The 14,698-nt window shown below is 36.1% G+C and overlaps 1 protein-coding gene across 1 annotated transcript in view; it reads right to left on the bottom strand.

The window, feature by feature from the left end:
* Ak9 (adenylate kinase 9) overlaps window positions 1-14,698 on the bottom strand; it is a 128,470-nt gene that overhangs the window by 67,575 nt on the left and 46,197 nt on the right. Inside the window, exons 12-15 of the mRNA XM_026389647.2 lie at window positions 12,316-12,460; window positions 4,746-4,823; window positions 2,388-2,471; window positions 904-1,043 (exon numbers count right to left, since the gene is read on the bottom strand). Coding sequence (XP_026245432.2) covers window positions 904-1,043; window positions 2,388-2,471; window positions 4,746-4,823; window positions 12,316-12,460 — 447 coding nt within the window. The remainder of the gene's footprint in view (window positions 1-903; window positions 1,044-2,387; window positions 2,472-4,745; window positions 4,824-12,315; window positions 12,461-14,698) is intronic.

The following is a 14,698-nucleotide window of genomic DNA, read 5'->3' as shown; positions in this document are numbered from 1 at the left end:
CAAATTGATAAATAAATTCATCTTGCTAATAAAAATGGTGAACTGTGAATTTAATGGAATTAATCAGAAGCACACGATGCATGGGCATATCAAATTCATATCAGAAAAAAACTGGCCATGAGCTTATCAAACACACCAGACCAAATAAGAAAGCCCTTTACTCAAGGCTCATACTAGGAGGAGCACCCCATAACTGGACAGTGTGGAAAGACACAGATTTTTTTGGCCTATGTTAATGACATAGCTCACTCATGACACCACCTAATAATTTAAGTTTAATCACAGAGAATTCAGAAGTACATTGAGAGCCCTAAATCTGCTTTATTGTGTCTTTGACTATTGCTCCAAATCTTTATGCAAGATCTCAGTCCAAAACCAGACCCTTACAAATATTCTGTCCTTTATAAATGAAAGATAAGCCTTCTGATTTACTATTAATATGACACAGAATTTGAGGCTTTCTTCCCACCTCTGTCTGTTGGACTGAAAAATTATATGCATGTCAACCAATCTTCTCCATGAACACATGTTCAGGGTGGTTGGATGAAAATTAGTTAGCCCTGGAGCAAACTTTGTCTAAATCTATGACTAGTTAACTCATAGATGAAATATCTAATCTTGGCACTGGTTTCATATGCACCATCTTTTAGCCAACTGAACTGAATCAAGGACAATCCAAGTTAATGAATTAATTTTGAAGCTATAAAATTAGGTCACACTTTTTAAAATAATTGAATATTTACCAAAGAGCATCAGTACTACTTTACATATAATAATGTTGACTACAAAATGTTCACGAGTCTACACCTTTAAATACTGTCAAATAAGACTAAAACACACTAGAGGGACATTTTCCTAGTTATAGTTAAGTCAATGATAAAAATTAACAGATTGAATTATTACTTCTTTGAGGATTTCCTCCAAGATTTCAGCATGCTTTTCATAGGGATTTTCAAAGTTCATATCCGATGTTGCTTTTAGACTCTCTTCAAGCATGGAAATAACTGCTGGATGATCTGCAGTTACCTCTTCAATTGAATCTTCTATTGTGAATGAAGTAAAATAAGTCAATAAATTAAAGCCATTAGTACTTTTAGTGAAGAATGAAACATGGTTGTTATTACTTGATCCAAGAATTTACTATCTTTATATAATTGCACATGCTGGAAGAAGGGAGAAGTATAAGGAGAAGAGATATTAAGTGACGAATCACAGAATCATGAACTCTCAGAACAGTGTCTTATAGTTTGTGCATCAGAATAAGAGCTCACGAGGCAAGAAGAAAGTCATGTCAAGTAAGAGGCAAAGCTAAGGAAGCTGGAGAGGAGACATAAGGACCAGAGGATTCTAGGAGTCAAGCTAAGCACAAGCATCAGAGTCAGAAAACAAGATGAATGCTTCCAGTTACAGGCATGAAATTAGAAGAGATGGTAAGGGGACAGGAAGCAAGCAAGTTGTAGGGAATTGGGAAAAGAGGGGCACAGGCTTGCTTTTCAAGTGTTATACTTGATTCTTGGTCTTGTTTGTTATGGAAGTGCCTCTCTATACTTAGGCTGCACCCATTTAAATGTTCATCCATTCCTGCAGTGAGACAGGACTATGGCGGCTCCACCTGACTCCCCTACCTCTGCCTTTCCAGTCATGTTCTTCAGCTGCTGTCCCAGGGATCTAGCCACTGGGACTCTGTCCAGAGCCCAGTTGATATTAGCCCAGAACCCCCCCAAAATGGCCTTCAAAGAGCAGCTGTCTGTTGCTCTCCTTGCATTGAAGTGTCCTCAGGGAGGGCAAGAGAGTTTCTGAGGAATCAGTCATGGGAGAGGGGAGCATAGTGAGTCAAAAATAGCTAGGCAAAGATGCTCAATGTACAAGCTGTTAGTTGTTCATTCAATATCCATTCTTCTATTCTTTAGTAATGTAACCCTGATTCAGTGAAGGCCAACAGTGTGCCTAGATGAGAAACTACATCTCCCAACTTTCCTTATAGCTTGGATGGTCAAAAAGTTGAAAGTACTACACACACACACACACACACACACACACACACATATATATATATATATATATTTTTTTTTTTTTTGCAAATTTCCTATCAACTTTTTAAGAGGGTTAATTCAGATGGATTAATACAGATGGTTTGTAAAGTGCCAGATTTTGTCCTTTGCTTTTAACCTGCTTCAGCAGCCATCCTGTGAACTAGTATGACAGCTACATGTCAGAAGAGTATCTTCCCAATACTCTTTTCACCAAGAGCACCTATCATATGCTATTTTCCCATGTTTCTGTATGTGCAACTGTTCATAATACATGGAGTAAGTTGGGTAATATTGGTTTTTTTTATTTTTAAGGACCACAATCTAAGAGAACCAAATTACCCACATATTACTTACCTGAGTCTAAATTAAAATCTTGATTTTGAATAGGATCTTGAGAATGCCTTTGCTCTGAAGATGTTCCATTGATTTCTTTCTCATCTGTGAATAAAACATTGTTAACAACAAAAGAACAGTATTAAATGAAAAAACATAGGTGGATTCCCAAGGAGAGCTTGTGATATGGGTCCAGGAACCCAAGATGTACAGTCCTGAATTTTAATTTTTAATTCAAATGGGTAAACATATATGTCAGGAGGGCAAATAAAGATAATAACCTAACCTGCAGCAAAACTAGTAGTCATTTTAGTTTCATATAATGCCACTGTATCAAAATTGAAAAAAAAAAAAGTGCCCTTTCTGAGGTGACTAACGATCTCTTATCTCCAAGAGGCTGTGCTTAATTCAGAGACATGAGGCAAAAAAAAAAAAAAAAAAAAGAAAAGAAAAAAGAAAAGGAGGAGCCTTTGTATTGATGTACACTGGCAGGACTAGTGTCCATGCCTCACTGGTCAGGCCCTGATCCCTGCTTCTAGACTAGAATACCTCCCTAAGAGAGGGAACAGGCTGTCCAGGGGATGGCTCTCTTTGTTGACTGGTGCTGGGGGCTTCATAGCAGCAGAGGTGGGGCTCCCAGCTGCCACTTGAGAGCCAACATTTGAATGTATGGGGCTGCCTTCTGTGAAGGCTGTGTGTATGTGTCAGAGAGATGGGGTGCCATACACAAGCTTCTGACACTGCCCAGTTTAATTCCTAATAGGATTGAAATAAACAGCAGGAAAATACATGCTGAATCATTAGGAGGAACTAAACCAACAAGCAAAAACAGCTCTACATTCTAAAACAAAACAAATTACAGATGCACTCAAAGACCAACTACAAAAAAGTTGGACCAGTACAACAACCACAAAAAACCACCGGAATGTAAGAACACACACACACACACACACACATACACACACACACAAACACCCACCCCCACACACCCATTATCTCTGGTTGAGAGGAAGACAGTTTATGTCTAAAAGTAAAGAAAGAAATCAACAATGGAAAAACAATGAATTGATTGCAAAAACTATGAAAAATACCTCTATGTACTTCAAAAGCAGCAGATAAACTTCAAAAATTGGAAAAAATATAAAAAATAAGAGACTAATATAGAAAGTTTATACAGAGACCATATGATTGATTCAATAATTTAGAAAAAAAGATCAAAAAACAAAAATGGTCACCTCAGAAAAGACACAAATGGTAAACAAATATCAAAATAATAAACTTCAGAAGTAAAAATTAAAATAACATTTCAGAGAAAATCTTTAGTAGGAGTCAGTAAGAGGAGCCAATGATACATATTTTGTATATTACTGAGAACATAACTTGTAACAACTTTTATGTAAAAAAGACTTTGACTCTGTGTATAGCTCTAAATTCATTTAGTTAGTGATTCCATTTATATTAACATGCAGATAAATCTTTACATTAAAAAAGTTGTTGAAACATAATTTATAGTAGCACAAAAAAAGAAAAGTAACTTAAATTTCCAACATAAAGAACTGATTAAAACTACTACCTATTCATATTGTGCAGTAATTTTAAGTGAAGGTTAAAGTATTTTCCAATGAAATAATATAATTAAATTATACACCTTAAGTCAAAAAAGGCAAAAGCAGTTTGTAATATATAGTTACATATAGTTATAACATAATTACATATAGTTATAATTATAATATTATAAATTATAAAATTATAGTTATATTATAATCGTATAATGTTATGTAACATAATGCTATATGCTCTCTGTTAAAATATGAACAGAAAAATTGTGTAAGGGCAAATAGCACAATAGATAAAGATAAAATTTTACAACCCAAATTATGTGTTTCTGATGCTCTGATTCCAATGCATTAAAGGAAGTATAGAGCTTTTAAGAAAAATTTATAATTATACAATAATGATTATATAATGGTTGGAAATATTAAACATTTTTCTTTGATCTCTACTTATATTATCTTCCCATCTTCTATGTTTTCCTATTCATTCTAGTCAATCTATTTTTCATCCTGTAGCTGTTCAGCTTAACTGTAAGAGAGATGCTAATTTTTATTTCTTTTGAAGTTTTCAATTTTTGTGGTGATTTTAAGCTTCGATATTAAGTATGAGCGAAGATAAATGGAAGGGCTAGGATTGAGCTCAGTGGTGGAGTGCTTGCCTAGCATACATGAGGCACTGGGTTTGATTCTCAGCACCACATACAAATAAATAAAATAAAGGTCCACCAACAACTAAAGAAATAAGATACATGGAAGTAAGATCAATAAACATGGCATTAGCAGTTTACTTTATTACCATCCTTACCAATATAAGAAAATAAATTACCAAGGGTATTGTCTGACTTTCTTTTGGCTTCTTCAGTGTCCTCTAAAGAAGTGCTTGTTTGAGATTCTTGACCGTGTGCTGCAGCAAAAGAATAAGATATTTTATCAGCTAATCTACTTCCATTAGGAAAGATGTAGTCAGTAACAGTGGCAACAGATTTCTTTACCTTCTTCATTAACTGCATCTCCATCCTCTTTTTTTTCCAATTCTTTTTCCAATTCTCTTAATTTTTTCTCAGCTGAAAGAGTTAATTGGCCTGTGTTAGAAAAAGGTAGCTGTAGGTAGGAAGGCTAGTATACTGACTGACAGCCTCTGCTTTCAAGTCAGACAGACTTGGGTTTGAGTTCTGACCGTCACATAAGATAAGTCACTCCATCGCTTTGTCTCAAATTCTAGTAGGTAAAATGAGGATCAATCAACTCTAAGCATTGCTGTGAGCATGGCTGGCACACAGGAAGTCTGCTCCACCTTTGCTTCTATCCTCTGAATTATTATATATATTTTTATGTTCAAAAAAACCTCAATATTCTCTCCATTGACAAATTTTCCTTAAAAAAAATAGATTGGGGCAAAACTGAACAGCAAAAAATTTCCAATGTTTGAAATTTTAAGAATGAAATTTCCTCATGATTCAGGAAGATGGCAGAAGCGAGGTAGGCAGTGAGTCCTGATATCACAACACGGAAAGGAGGCGGACTTGAGAGGCGGGTGACAAAACAGATGCTCTAAGACTCAATACTACATAGTCTGAGATCTGAAGAGACTAGAAGATAGGTTACCAGAGGAGAAAACAAAACTCAGAGCGCCTTAACTGCTCCTGTGGAGCGGGCATCAGAGAGAGAAAGGTGGTGGTGGTGGAGGAAGAGGACAGTTTCTTAAGCTCACCCACTTAAAAACCGTTGCAAAGACAGACAAAATTTAAAACTCAGAAGGCTCCTTAAAACAGCACAAAATGCTTAAAACCAAACTGTGAAAAGAAAACTGAGCCAGGAGTCTACAGCTGTCTTGTGGAGCCCACAGCAGACCAGTCACCCTTGTAAATTGCACTGGGATTCCACTGCCCAGATAGCTGCAAATGTAACCAGAGGGAAGGCCCCTGCAGTGGGCCCTCTTAAGAATCTGGCCAGAAAGAACTTCTGGAAGAACGATGACTAGTTGTAGATCTCTAAAGCCCCCTCCCTTCCCCCTCCCCTGAACAAGGGGATTGGAGTGGGCTGGAAGGGACCTGGACTGGGGAGGTACAGCAAGCCCCACTCAGCTGCTGCAACCCAGACAAGGGCAAAAAGCTCTGAGCAGGTTCCTCTACTCAGACAGAGGCTATGATGAAGCAGCTTTGGCCCCAAACAAAGGAAAGTTGATTCACCAGCCCCACTTCCCACCACTGGCACTTGACGGGAGGCACTGTAGGAAGACTTGGGATAGTTCCTAGGATCACAGCCCCACACCAGAGGGAAAGCTGCCTGAATACCCAGTGACATGCAGACCCAGAGGAAATTACCAGAGGCTATGCAGCTCAAAGGGGAGGATATCAGCCTAAATAGGTGCACAGCCTGAACCATGATTGCAACTGGCAAGTGACAGGGCATTGTTTGGTTACTTGTGGTCCCTTGTGTCAGATTTACTAAGCAGAGGGAATCAATGTCCATCCTTCACAACCTGGGGTAGCAGAAACTAGAATCCAGGTGAATGAACCACTAGAGACCCTCTACTACAACACCTCAGAGAGCAGAGGCATCGGGGGAATATTTCTGCACCACAGAACACCTGTGGAAAACCCACAACCAGTGTTCCTGCACACACAGACAGCAAGCAGGATCTTCACTACTGCTAAAAGAATCTAGCAGAAGGGAAGAGGTATACTGATGACCAGCAAACACAGGTACTTTAGAGACTATCCTAAACTTCTGCAACATTAGAATCAGTCAGCTCACAATACTGCACCCTCTGAGACTATAAACAACTCTCATGTTAACCTTGATCACATAAGTAATTCCTTCACTTGAATAATTACTAACCCCCCAATAGCTGACAGTTGTACCTCAAACCCATTTGAATGTATTCATTAAATGGTTTAAAGCATTAATTGGAATCAATCTTCCTATCTTTGTTTTCCTAACTGCAGTCTGTCTATACCTGCTTCTCTAACCACCTACTCATCCTCTTTCAATATCTACTACTACCTCAAATAACACACATGAATCTATTTTTCCTTTCTACATTGGTGTAAATTATCCTTTTATAGCCCCCCTTCTTCCTCTCTCTCTCTCCTGCTTTCACCCTCTCCCATTTGTCCAAACTTTGTTCCTACCTCCTTTTAGCATTCACTTAAGTTTATATTAATTTACTAAATTTAACTACCATTTTTTTACCTGTTCCAGAACTTTATTATAGGTTTATACCAAAATTTGAGGAACCACAGAGAACAATTGACTAAGTTTTTGTTCTTACAAGGTTGAATAGTATGAGGCTTGGCTCAGAAGTGATTACTGTAAATAGGGCTCAGTGGTATCTCTCTCTCTTTTTTAGTTTGTTCTTTTTAGTTATACATGACAGTAGAGTACATTTTAACATACATATACAAACATGGAGTATATCTTATTTGAATTAGGATCTGTCTTGTAGGAGATTCACTGTGGTGTATTCATATATGTCAGATTCATTCCACTGTCTTTCCTATTCCTGTTCTCCTCCATTCCCTTATTTCTCCTTATCTAGTCCACTGTGCCTCTTTAGTGATATCTCTTAAAATGGAGCTGATATTGGGATCAGCAGAGGCATACATTGAATTAAAATATCATTATCTAGATATCAACCCAGCCCAGGACTCTTTTTTTTTTTTTAAGAGAGAGAGAGAGAGAGAGAGAGAGAGAGAGAGAGAGAGAGAATTTTAATATTTATTTTTTTAGTTTTTGGTGGACACAACATCTTTGTTTTTGTATGTGGTGCTGAGGATTGAACCCGGGCAGCACACATGCCAGGCAAGTGCGCTACCGCTTGAGCCACATCCCCAGCCCCCAAACCAGGACTATTAAGAAAAAGAGGCTCACATAGTTGTCCTTCACTTAAAAGAAGTCAGAACTATACTGATAGATCAGTAGACAATATGAAAAAGCAAGGGAACAAACCAGCCCATAATGTTTGACAATAGACTTCAATGACACCACAGTTGAGGAAATGTCAGAGAAGAAATTTAGAAATTCATAGTTAAACTGTTCTATGAGCTAAAACATCAAGGAGAAAATAAGGGAATTAAAGATCACTTCAATAAAGAGAGAGTATGAAAAAGAATTAAGCATAAATCCTCAAAATGAAGGAATCAATAAATCAAATTAAATACTCAATGGAAAGCATCACCAATAGATTAGACCATTTTGAGGACAGACAGATGTTCAGGCCTCAAAGACAAAGTATATTATCCTGAAAATAAAGTCAACCCTAGAGTAAAGATTTTAAGAGACCATGAACAGAATATTTAATGTTACTGGGTAACATTAAAAGGCCAAATTTAAGATTTATTGGGATAGATGAAGACTCTGAACCACAAACTAAAGGAATGCACAATCTTTACAATGAAGTAATATCAGAAAATTTTCCAAACCTTAAGATTGAAATGGAAATTCAAATAATTCAAATACAAGAAGCAATAGGACTCCAAATATACAAAATCACAAGACATCTACTCTAAGACACATTATTATAAAAATACCTAATATACAGAATAAGGATAGAATTTTAAAAGCTGAAAGAGAAAAAGGACTAGTCACATTTAGAAGTAAACCAAGTGGGATCTCAACTGATTTCTTCTCAACCTTAAAAGTGAATAATATATACCAAGCTCTGAAACATAATGGATGCAAACTAAGAATATTATGCCCAGAAAAATTAAGCTTTAAAATTGAAGATGAAATAAAAATCTTCCATGATAAACAAAAGTTGTAAGAATTCATAACTAGAAGGCCTGCACTGCAAAACATACTCAATACAATATTTCATGAAGAAGAAATGAAAACCAGCATAAAGAGGCATTACACTCTAAGAATAGTCAATCAAAGGATAATCAAATCCAATCTAAACACTAGAAATAAATCAAAATGGCAGGAAATAAAAATCATTTCTTAATAATAACATTGAATGTATAAACTCTTCAGTAGGGTCTGTGGTCTAAACTCATCAGTCAAAATACAGGTTCAAACGTTGGATTAAAAAATAAGACCCAACAATGTGCTGTCTGCAAGAGACTCATCTCACAGGCAAAGACATCCACAGACTGAAAGCAAAAGGATGGGGAAAATATACCACTCAAATGGATCTTGTAAACAAGCAGGGGTTACCATTCTTGTATCAGATAAAGTAAAAATTCAAGTAAAAATTAATCAGAAGAGATTAATACTGCTTAAGGGAATCATATATCAACAAGATATAACAATCGTAAATATTTATGCCCCAAATAATGGAGCATCTATGTACATCAAACACACCTTTCTCAATATTAAGAATCAAATAGACCATAATACAATAATACTGGGTGACTTTAACACACCTCTCTCATTACTATACAGATCTTCCAAACAAAAACTAAGCAAAGATTCTATAGAACTAAAAAGTACAGTTAATAATTTGGACTGGCAGACATTTTTAGAATATTTCATCCATCAATAACTGAATTCACTTTCTTCTCAGCAGCATATGGAACATTTCTAGGACAGATCATATCTAGGGTCACAAAGCAAATCTTAGCAAATATAAAAAATACAGATAATATGTTGCATTCTATCAGATTATAATGGAATGAAATTAAAAATCAATGATAAGATAAAAAATAGAAATCACTCTAACATCTGGAGATTAAATAATACACTCTTAAACAATGAATAGACATCAGAAGAAATCAGTGGAGAATAAAAAATTCCTTAAAGGTAAATGAGAACAATGATACAACATATCAAAATCTTTGGGACAGTATGAAGGCAATTCTAAAAAGAAAGTTCATAGCACTGAGCTCATTACTTAAAAGAATAGAAAGATACTAAATAAATAACCTAATATTACATCTCAAGGTCCTAGAAAAAGAAGAAACAAAAACAAAATCAGTAAGAATCATTAAAAATCAGAGATAAAAATCAATAAAATTGAGATTAAAAAATACAAAAGATCAATGAAACAAAGATTTGGTTTTTTGAAAGGATAAACAAAATTGATAAACCTTTTGCTAAACTAACTAAAAGAAAGATAGAAAAGCCTCAGATTATCAAATTCAAAGATAGAAAAGGAAAGATCACCACAGACACTACTGAAATACAAAGGATCATCAGAAACTGTTTTGAAAATTTATACTCCGATAAAATAGAAAATCCTGAAGACATGGAAAAATTCCTACAGACATATGATATATCCAAATTGAACCAGGAAGGCACAGAAAACTTAGAAACAGATTAATTTCTATAATGAAATCGAAGCAGCCAAGAAAAACTTTCCAGGGGCTGGGGATGTGGCTCAAGCAGTAGCGCGGTCACCTGGCATGTGTGCGGCCCGGGTTCGATCCTCAGCACCACATAACGATCCTCAGCACCACATACAAACAAAGATATTGTGTCCGCCGAAAACTAAAAAATAAATATTAAAAAATTCTCTCTCTCTCTCTCTCTCTCTCTCTCTCTCTCTCTCTCTCTCTCTCTCCCCTCTCTCTCTCTCTAAAAAAAAAAAAAAAAAAAAAAACCTTTCCAACAAAGAAAAGCCCAGAACTGGATGGATTCTCAGCTGAATTCTACCAGACCTTTAAAGAAGAACTAATACCAATCCTTCTCAAATTATTCCATAAAATAGAACAGGAGGGAACTCAGCAAAACTCATTCTATAAAGCTAGTATCACTCCAATACCAAAACCAGATAAAGACACATCAAGGAAAAAAAAAACTTTAGACCAATATCCTTGATGAACATTGATACAAAAAAATTCTTAATAAATTATTGGCAAACTACACAAAAAAAACACATCAAAAATAGTGTTCTATGATTGAGTAGGATTCATCTCAGGGATGCAAGCAATCAACATATGGAATTCACAAATGTAATCCACCACATAAATAAACTTATAGACAAGAATCACATGATTATTTCGATAGTTGCAGAAAGAGTATTTGACAAATGCAGCATTCATTCATGTCTAAAATACTATAAAAACTAGAGGAACTAACCTCAACATTGTAAAGGCTATATGAGACAAACCCAAAGCCAACATTATTCTGAATAGAGAAAAACTTGAAAGCATTTTTTTTCTAAAAACAGGAATAAGACAAGCATGCCCAATTTCACCATTCCTATTGAACATAGCCATTGAAACTCTGACCAGAACAATTAGGTAAGAGAAGGGATTAAATAGATAGACTAGGAAAGAAGGAGTTGAAATCATCTCTGTTTGTCAATGACATGATCTTATATTTAGAAAACCCCAAAACTCCACCAGAAGACTTCTAGAGCTCATAAATGAATTCTACAAAATTGCAGGATACAAGATCAATACCCATAAATCAATTTGGTTCCTATACTCCAAGGATAAATCTGCTGAAAAAGAAATTAGGAAAACTCTCCAATTCACAATAGCCTCAAACAAAAGAATACTTGGAAATCAGCTTAACAAAAGAGATGAAGGACCTCTACAATGAAAACTACAGAAGACTAAAGAAAGAAATTGAAGAAGATCTTAAAAGATGGAAAGACCTCCCATGTTCTTGGGTAGGCAGAAACAGTCAAAATGGCCATACTACCAAAGCGCTACACAGATTCAATGACCTTCTTCATAGAAACAGAAAGAGCAGTCATGAAATTCATTTGGAAAAATAAAAGGCCTGGAATAGCCAAAGCAATTCTTGGTGAGAGAAGTGAAGCAGGAAGCATCACAATACCTGACTTCAAATTATACTACAGAGCTATAGTAACAAAACCAGCATGGTACTGGAACTCAAACAGGCATGATTGGTCAGGAGAAAAAGCAGGAGGCTTTGGAAATGAGAGTTCAAGTCTTAGCTGGTACTGGGTGGTTTTCAAGGAGCTATTTATCTTCTATGAACCTCAATTTCTCATGTGTAAAATTAGAGAATTGTATTAACTGATCTCCAAGATTTCTTCCAGTTTCACAGCATTATGACTTTTTGAATTTGAAATTAATATTTCCCAAACAGAAGGACTTAAGTATAATCAGGGCTGGCATATAAACATAAAACAACAAATTCCATTGGAGTCAGGTGTGTCTTGCTGTTGTTTTAATTGCTAATATAGATAAAGGTGTGAATACTACTCAAACTGTCTCTACTCAGTGAGTAGACACATAAAAGTAAAGACATTCAAATTTGGAAACTCCTTCTTATTCCTTTCCTTGGAGGTCTATAATTGAATTTTCTTTATTAACTTATGAGTTGGTTTATGTTTACTCATTCCTACCACCGTTTATTAAGAAACCATAATGTGCAAGGGGCTGATAGCAAGATGAGCAAAAAAACAGTCCTTGCGCTAAAGTAGCCAGACTTAATAGCTGACCAAAATTTAAAATGCACATTTAAAAAAGATGGTTCACCTTGTCTTTTAGCTTGTAGTTCTGCAAGAAGATTTTCTTTCACCACTTTTATAGCTGCTTCAGTGGCCTCGGCTATAGAATTTTCTATTAGTGATTCACGGGCTGCATCAAAAATTGGCTGAACGACTGTGGTATAGTCAATGACCTGCAAAGAATATTCAAGAAAATCCACATAAACTAACAAGGTACTCAATCAAAGATAAGTAAATAAAGGAAAGAAAGGAAGATCAGTAGAGTAGGGGAAGGAGAAAGAGGGAGGGAAGAGCGAGGGAATAGTGGGGGAACAAGGTGTGGGAGTTCTGTGTTTGGGATTGGGGTTCTACAAACTTTGTAACTGTGACATGCTTGGTGACTAGGAAGTTTCTGTGCAAAGCCCAGCTGCTAGTATATACCTGGCTACTGGGAAATTCCTGGGCAAAAGCACATGATGCCGGGCTGCCATAGCAATGTCCTTCACAAGTTTACCCTGCTTCCCAGACCTGGGATGCCCAGCCATCTCCCTCTGAGGGAATAAGATAACTAGGCAAGCACTATCTGGTCTCCATGGTAATACCCCTGGAGGATAGGGACCCCATGTTTATTCTAACCTGCACCTTATCTCAGTTAGCTAGCACTCAGGGTTAAAGAAATACTAATTAGAATATAGTCATGATAACGGGAGATGTGTGTTCTTGGAATTAATAAATTCCCAGGCAGGGAGGAGCGAACACTGCACTTCTGCACCTCTTCTTCACCACTTCACTCTCTTTGCTCCATCCTGTCTGCCCCTTTGTACCCTGTGTCTGTTCTTTTGTGTGTCTCCTCACAGCTTTTCTCCACAGGTGTTCCTTTATAACGAGAATGAAATATAATTCCATGTATGTATGATTTTGTCAAAATGAACCCAATCAGTATGTAAAACTATAATGCTCTAATTAAAAAACTCAAGGTACTGAGAATACAAAATGTTGTTCATCTATTTATCTATATCATCTATCTATCTATGCCTATCTTCTAAAAATATTAATACCATTTCAGGTATCTCTGGAATTGTGTTCAGAATTCACTGACTTTGAGTACTTGCTTTAATAAACATTGATCTATATTTTTCATGCATGGATTTCATGTATTTATTCATATATCCATGCATACATATGTATGGATATACATGATACACATATATTTTACATATATATATTTGGTTACATATATATTTTTTCCTTAATCAACAAAAATTTAAATGTATTAAATTAACTTTGTATGTATAACTTACATACAATAAAAGGTACCAGTTTTTACAAATAAATACATACAACAACCACCAAAATCAAGATATAGAACTTCAATATCACCCAAAAATGTTCCCTTTATGTCCCTGTGTAGTTAATACCTTCCCTCCTCTTCTCCCTTTCCCAGCTTTCATTCCAGGCTCTTTGGCAACCACTTTCTGCTTCTGTCACTACAAATTAATTTTACTTTTTCTAAAATTTTAAGTAAATGGAATAATACAGCATATAACCTTTTTCATACTTTCTCCCCTTAATAAATTGGTTAGAATGGTTTTTTTTTTATTGTTGGTCGTTCAAAACATTACATAGTTCTTAATACATCATATTTCACAGTTTGATTCAAGTGGGTTATGAACTCCCAATTTTACCCCGTATACAGATTGCTGTATCACATCAGTTACCCTTCCATTGATTGACAAATTGCCTTTCTAGTGTCTGATGTATTCTGCTGTCTGTCCTATTCTCTACTATCCCCCCTCCCCTCCCCTCCTCTCCCCTTTTCTCTCTCTACCCCTTCTACTGTAAATCATTTCTTCGATTTGTATTATCTTGTCTTACCCCTCCTTTCCTCTTATATGTCATTTTGTATAACCCTGAGGATCGCCTTCCATTTCCATGTGGTTTCCCTTCTCCCTCCCTTTCCCTCCCACCTCTCATCCCTGTTTAATGTAAATCTTCTTCTCAAACTTTCGTCCCTACCCTGTCCTTGTTTACTCCCCTTATATCAAAGGGGTCATTTGGTATTTATTTTTTAAAGATTGACTAGCTTCACTTAGCATAATCTGCTCTAATGCCATCCATTTCCCTCCAAATTCTATGATTTTGTCATTTCTTAATGCAGAGTAATACTCCATTGTGTATAAATGCCACATTTTTTTTTTATCCATTCATCTATTGAAGGGCATCTAGGCTGATTCCACAATCATGCTATCGTGAATTGTGCTGCTATGAACATCGATGTAGCAGTGTCCCTGTAGCATGCTCTTGTTAGGTCTTTGGGGAATAGAAGGGGAATAGCTGGGTCAAATGGTGGTTCCATTCCCAGCTTTCCAAGAAATCTCCATACTGCTTTCCAAATTGGCTGCACCAATTTGCAGTCCCACCAGCAATGAACA

This window comes from Urocitellus parryii, chromosome 8 (genome assembly GCF_045843805.1).
Source record: "Urocitellus parryii isolate mUroPar1 chromosome 8, mUroPar1.hap1, whole genome shotgun sequence".
Taxonomy (NCBI): Eukaryota; Metazoa; Chordata; class Mammalia; order Rodentia; family Sciuridae; genus Urocitellus; species Urocitellus parryii.
The sequence above is the reverse complement of the archived record's forward strand: the minus strand, read 5'-3'. Positions and strand labels throughout refer to the sequence as shown.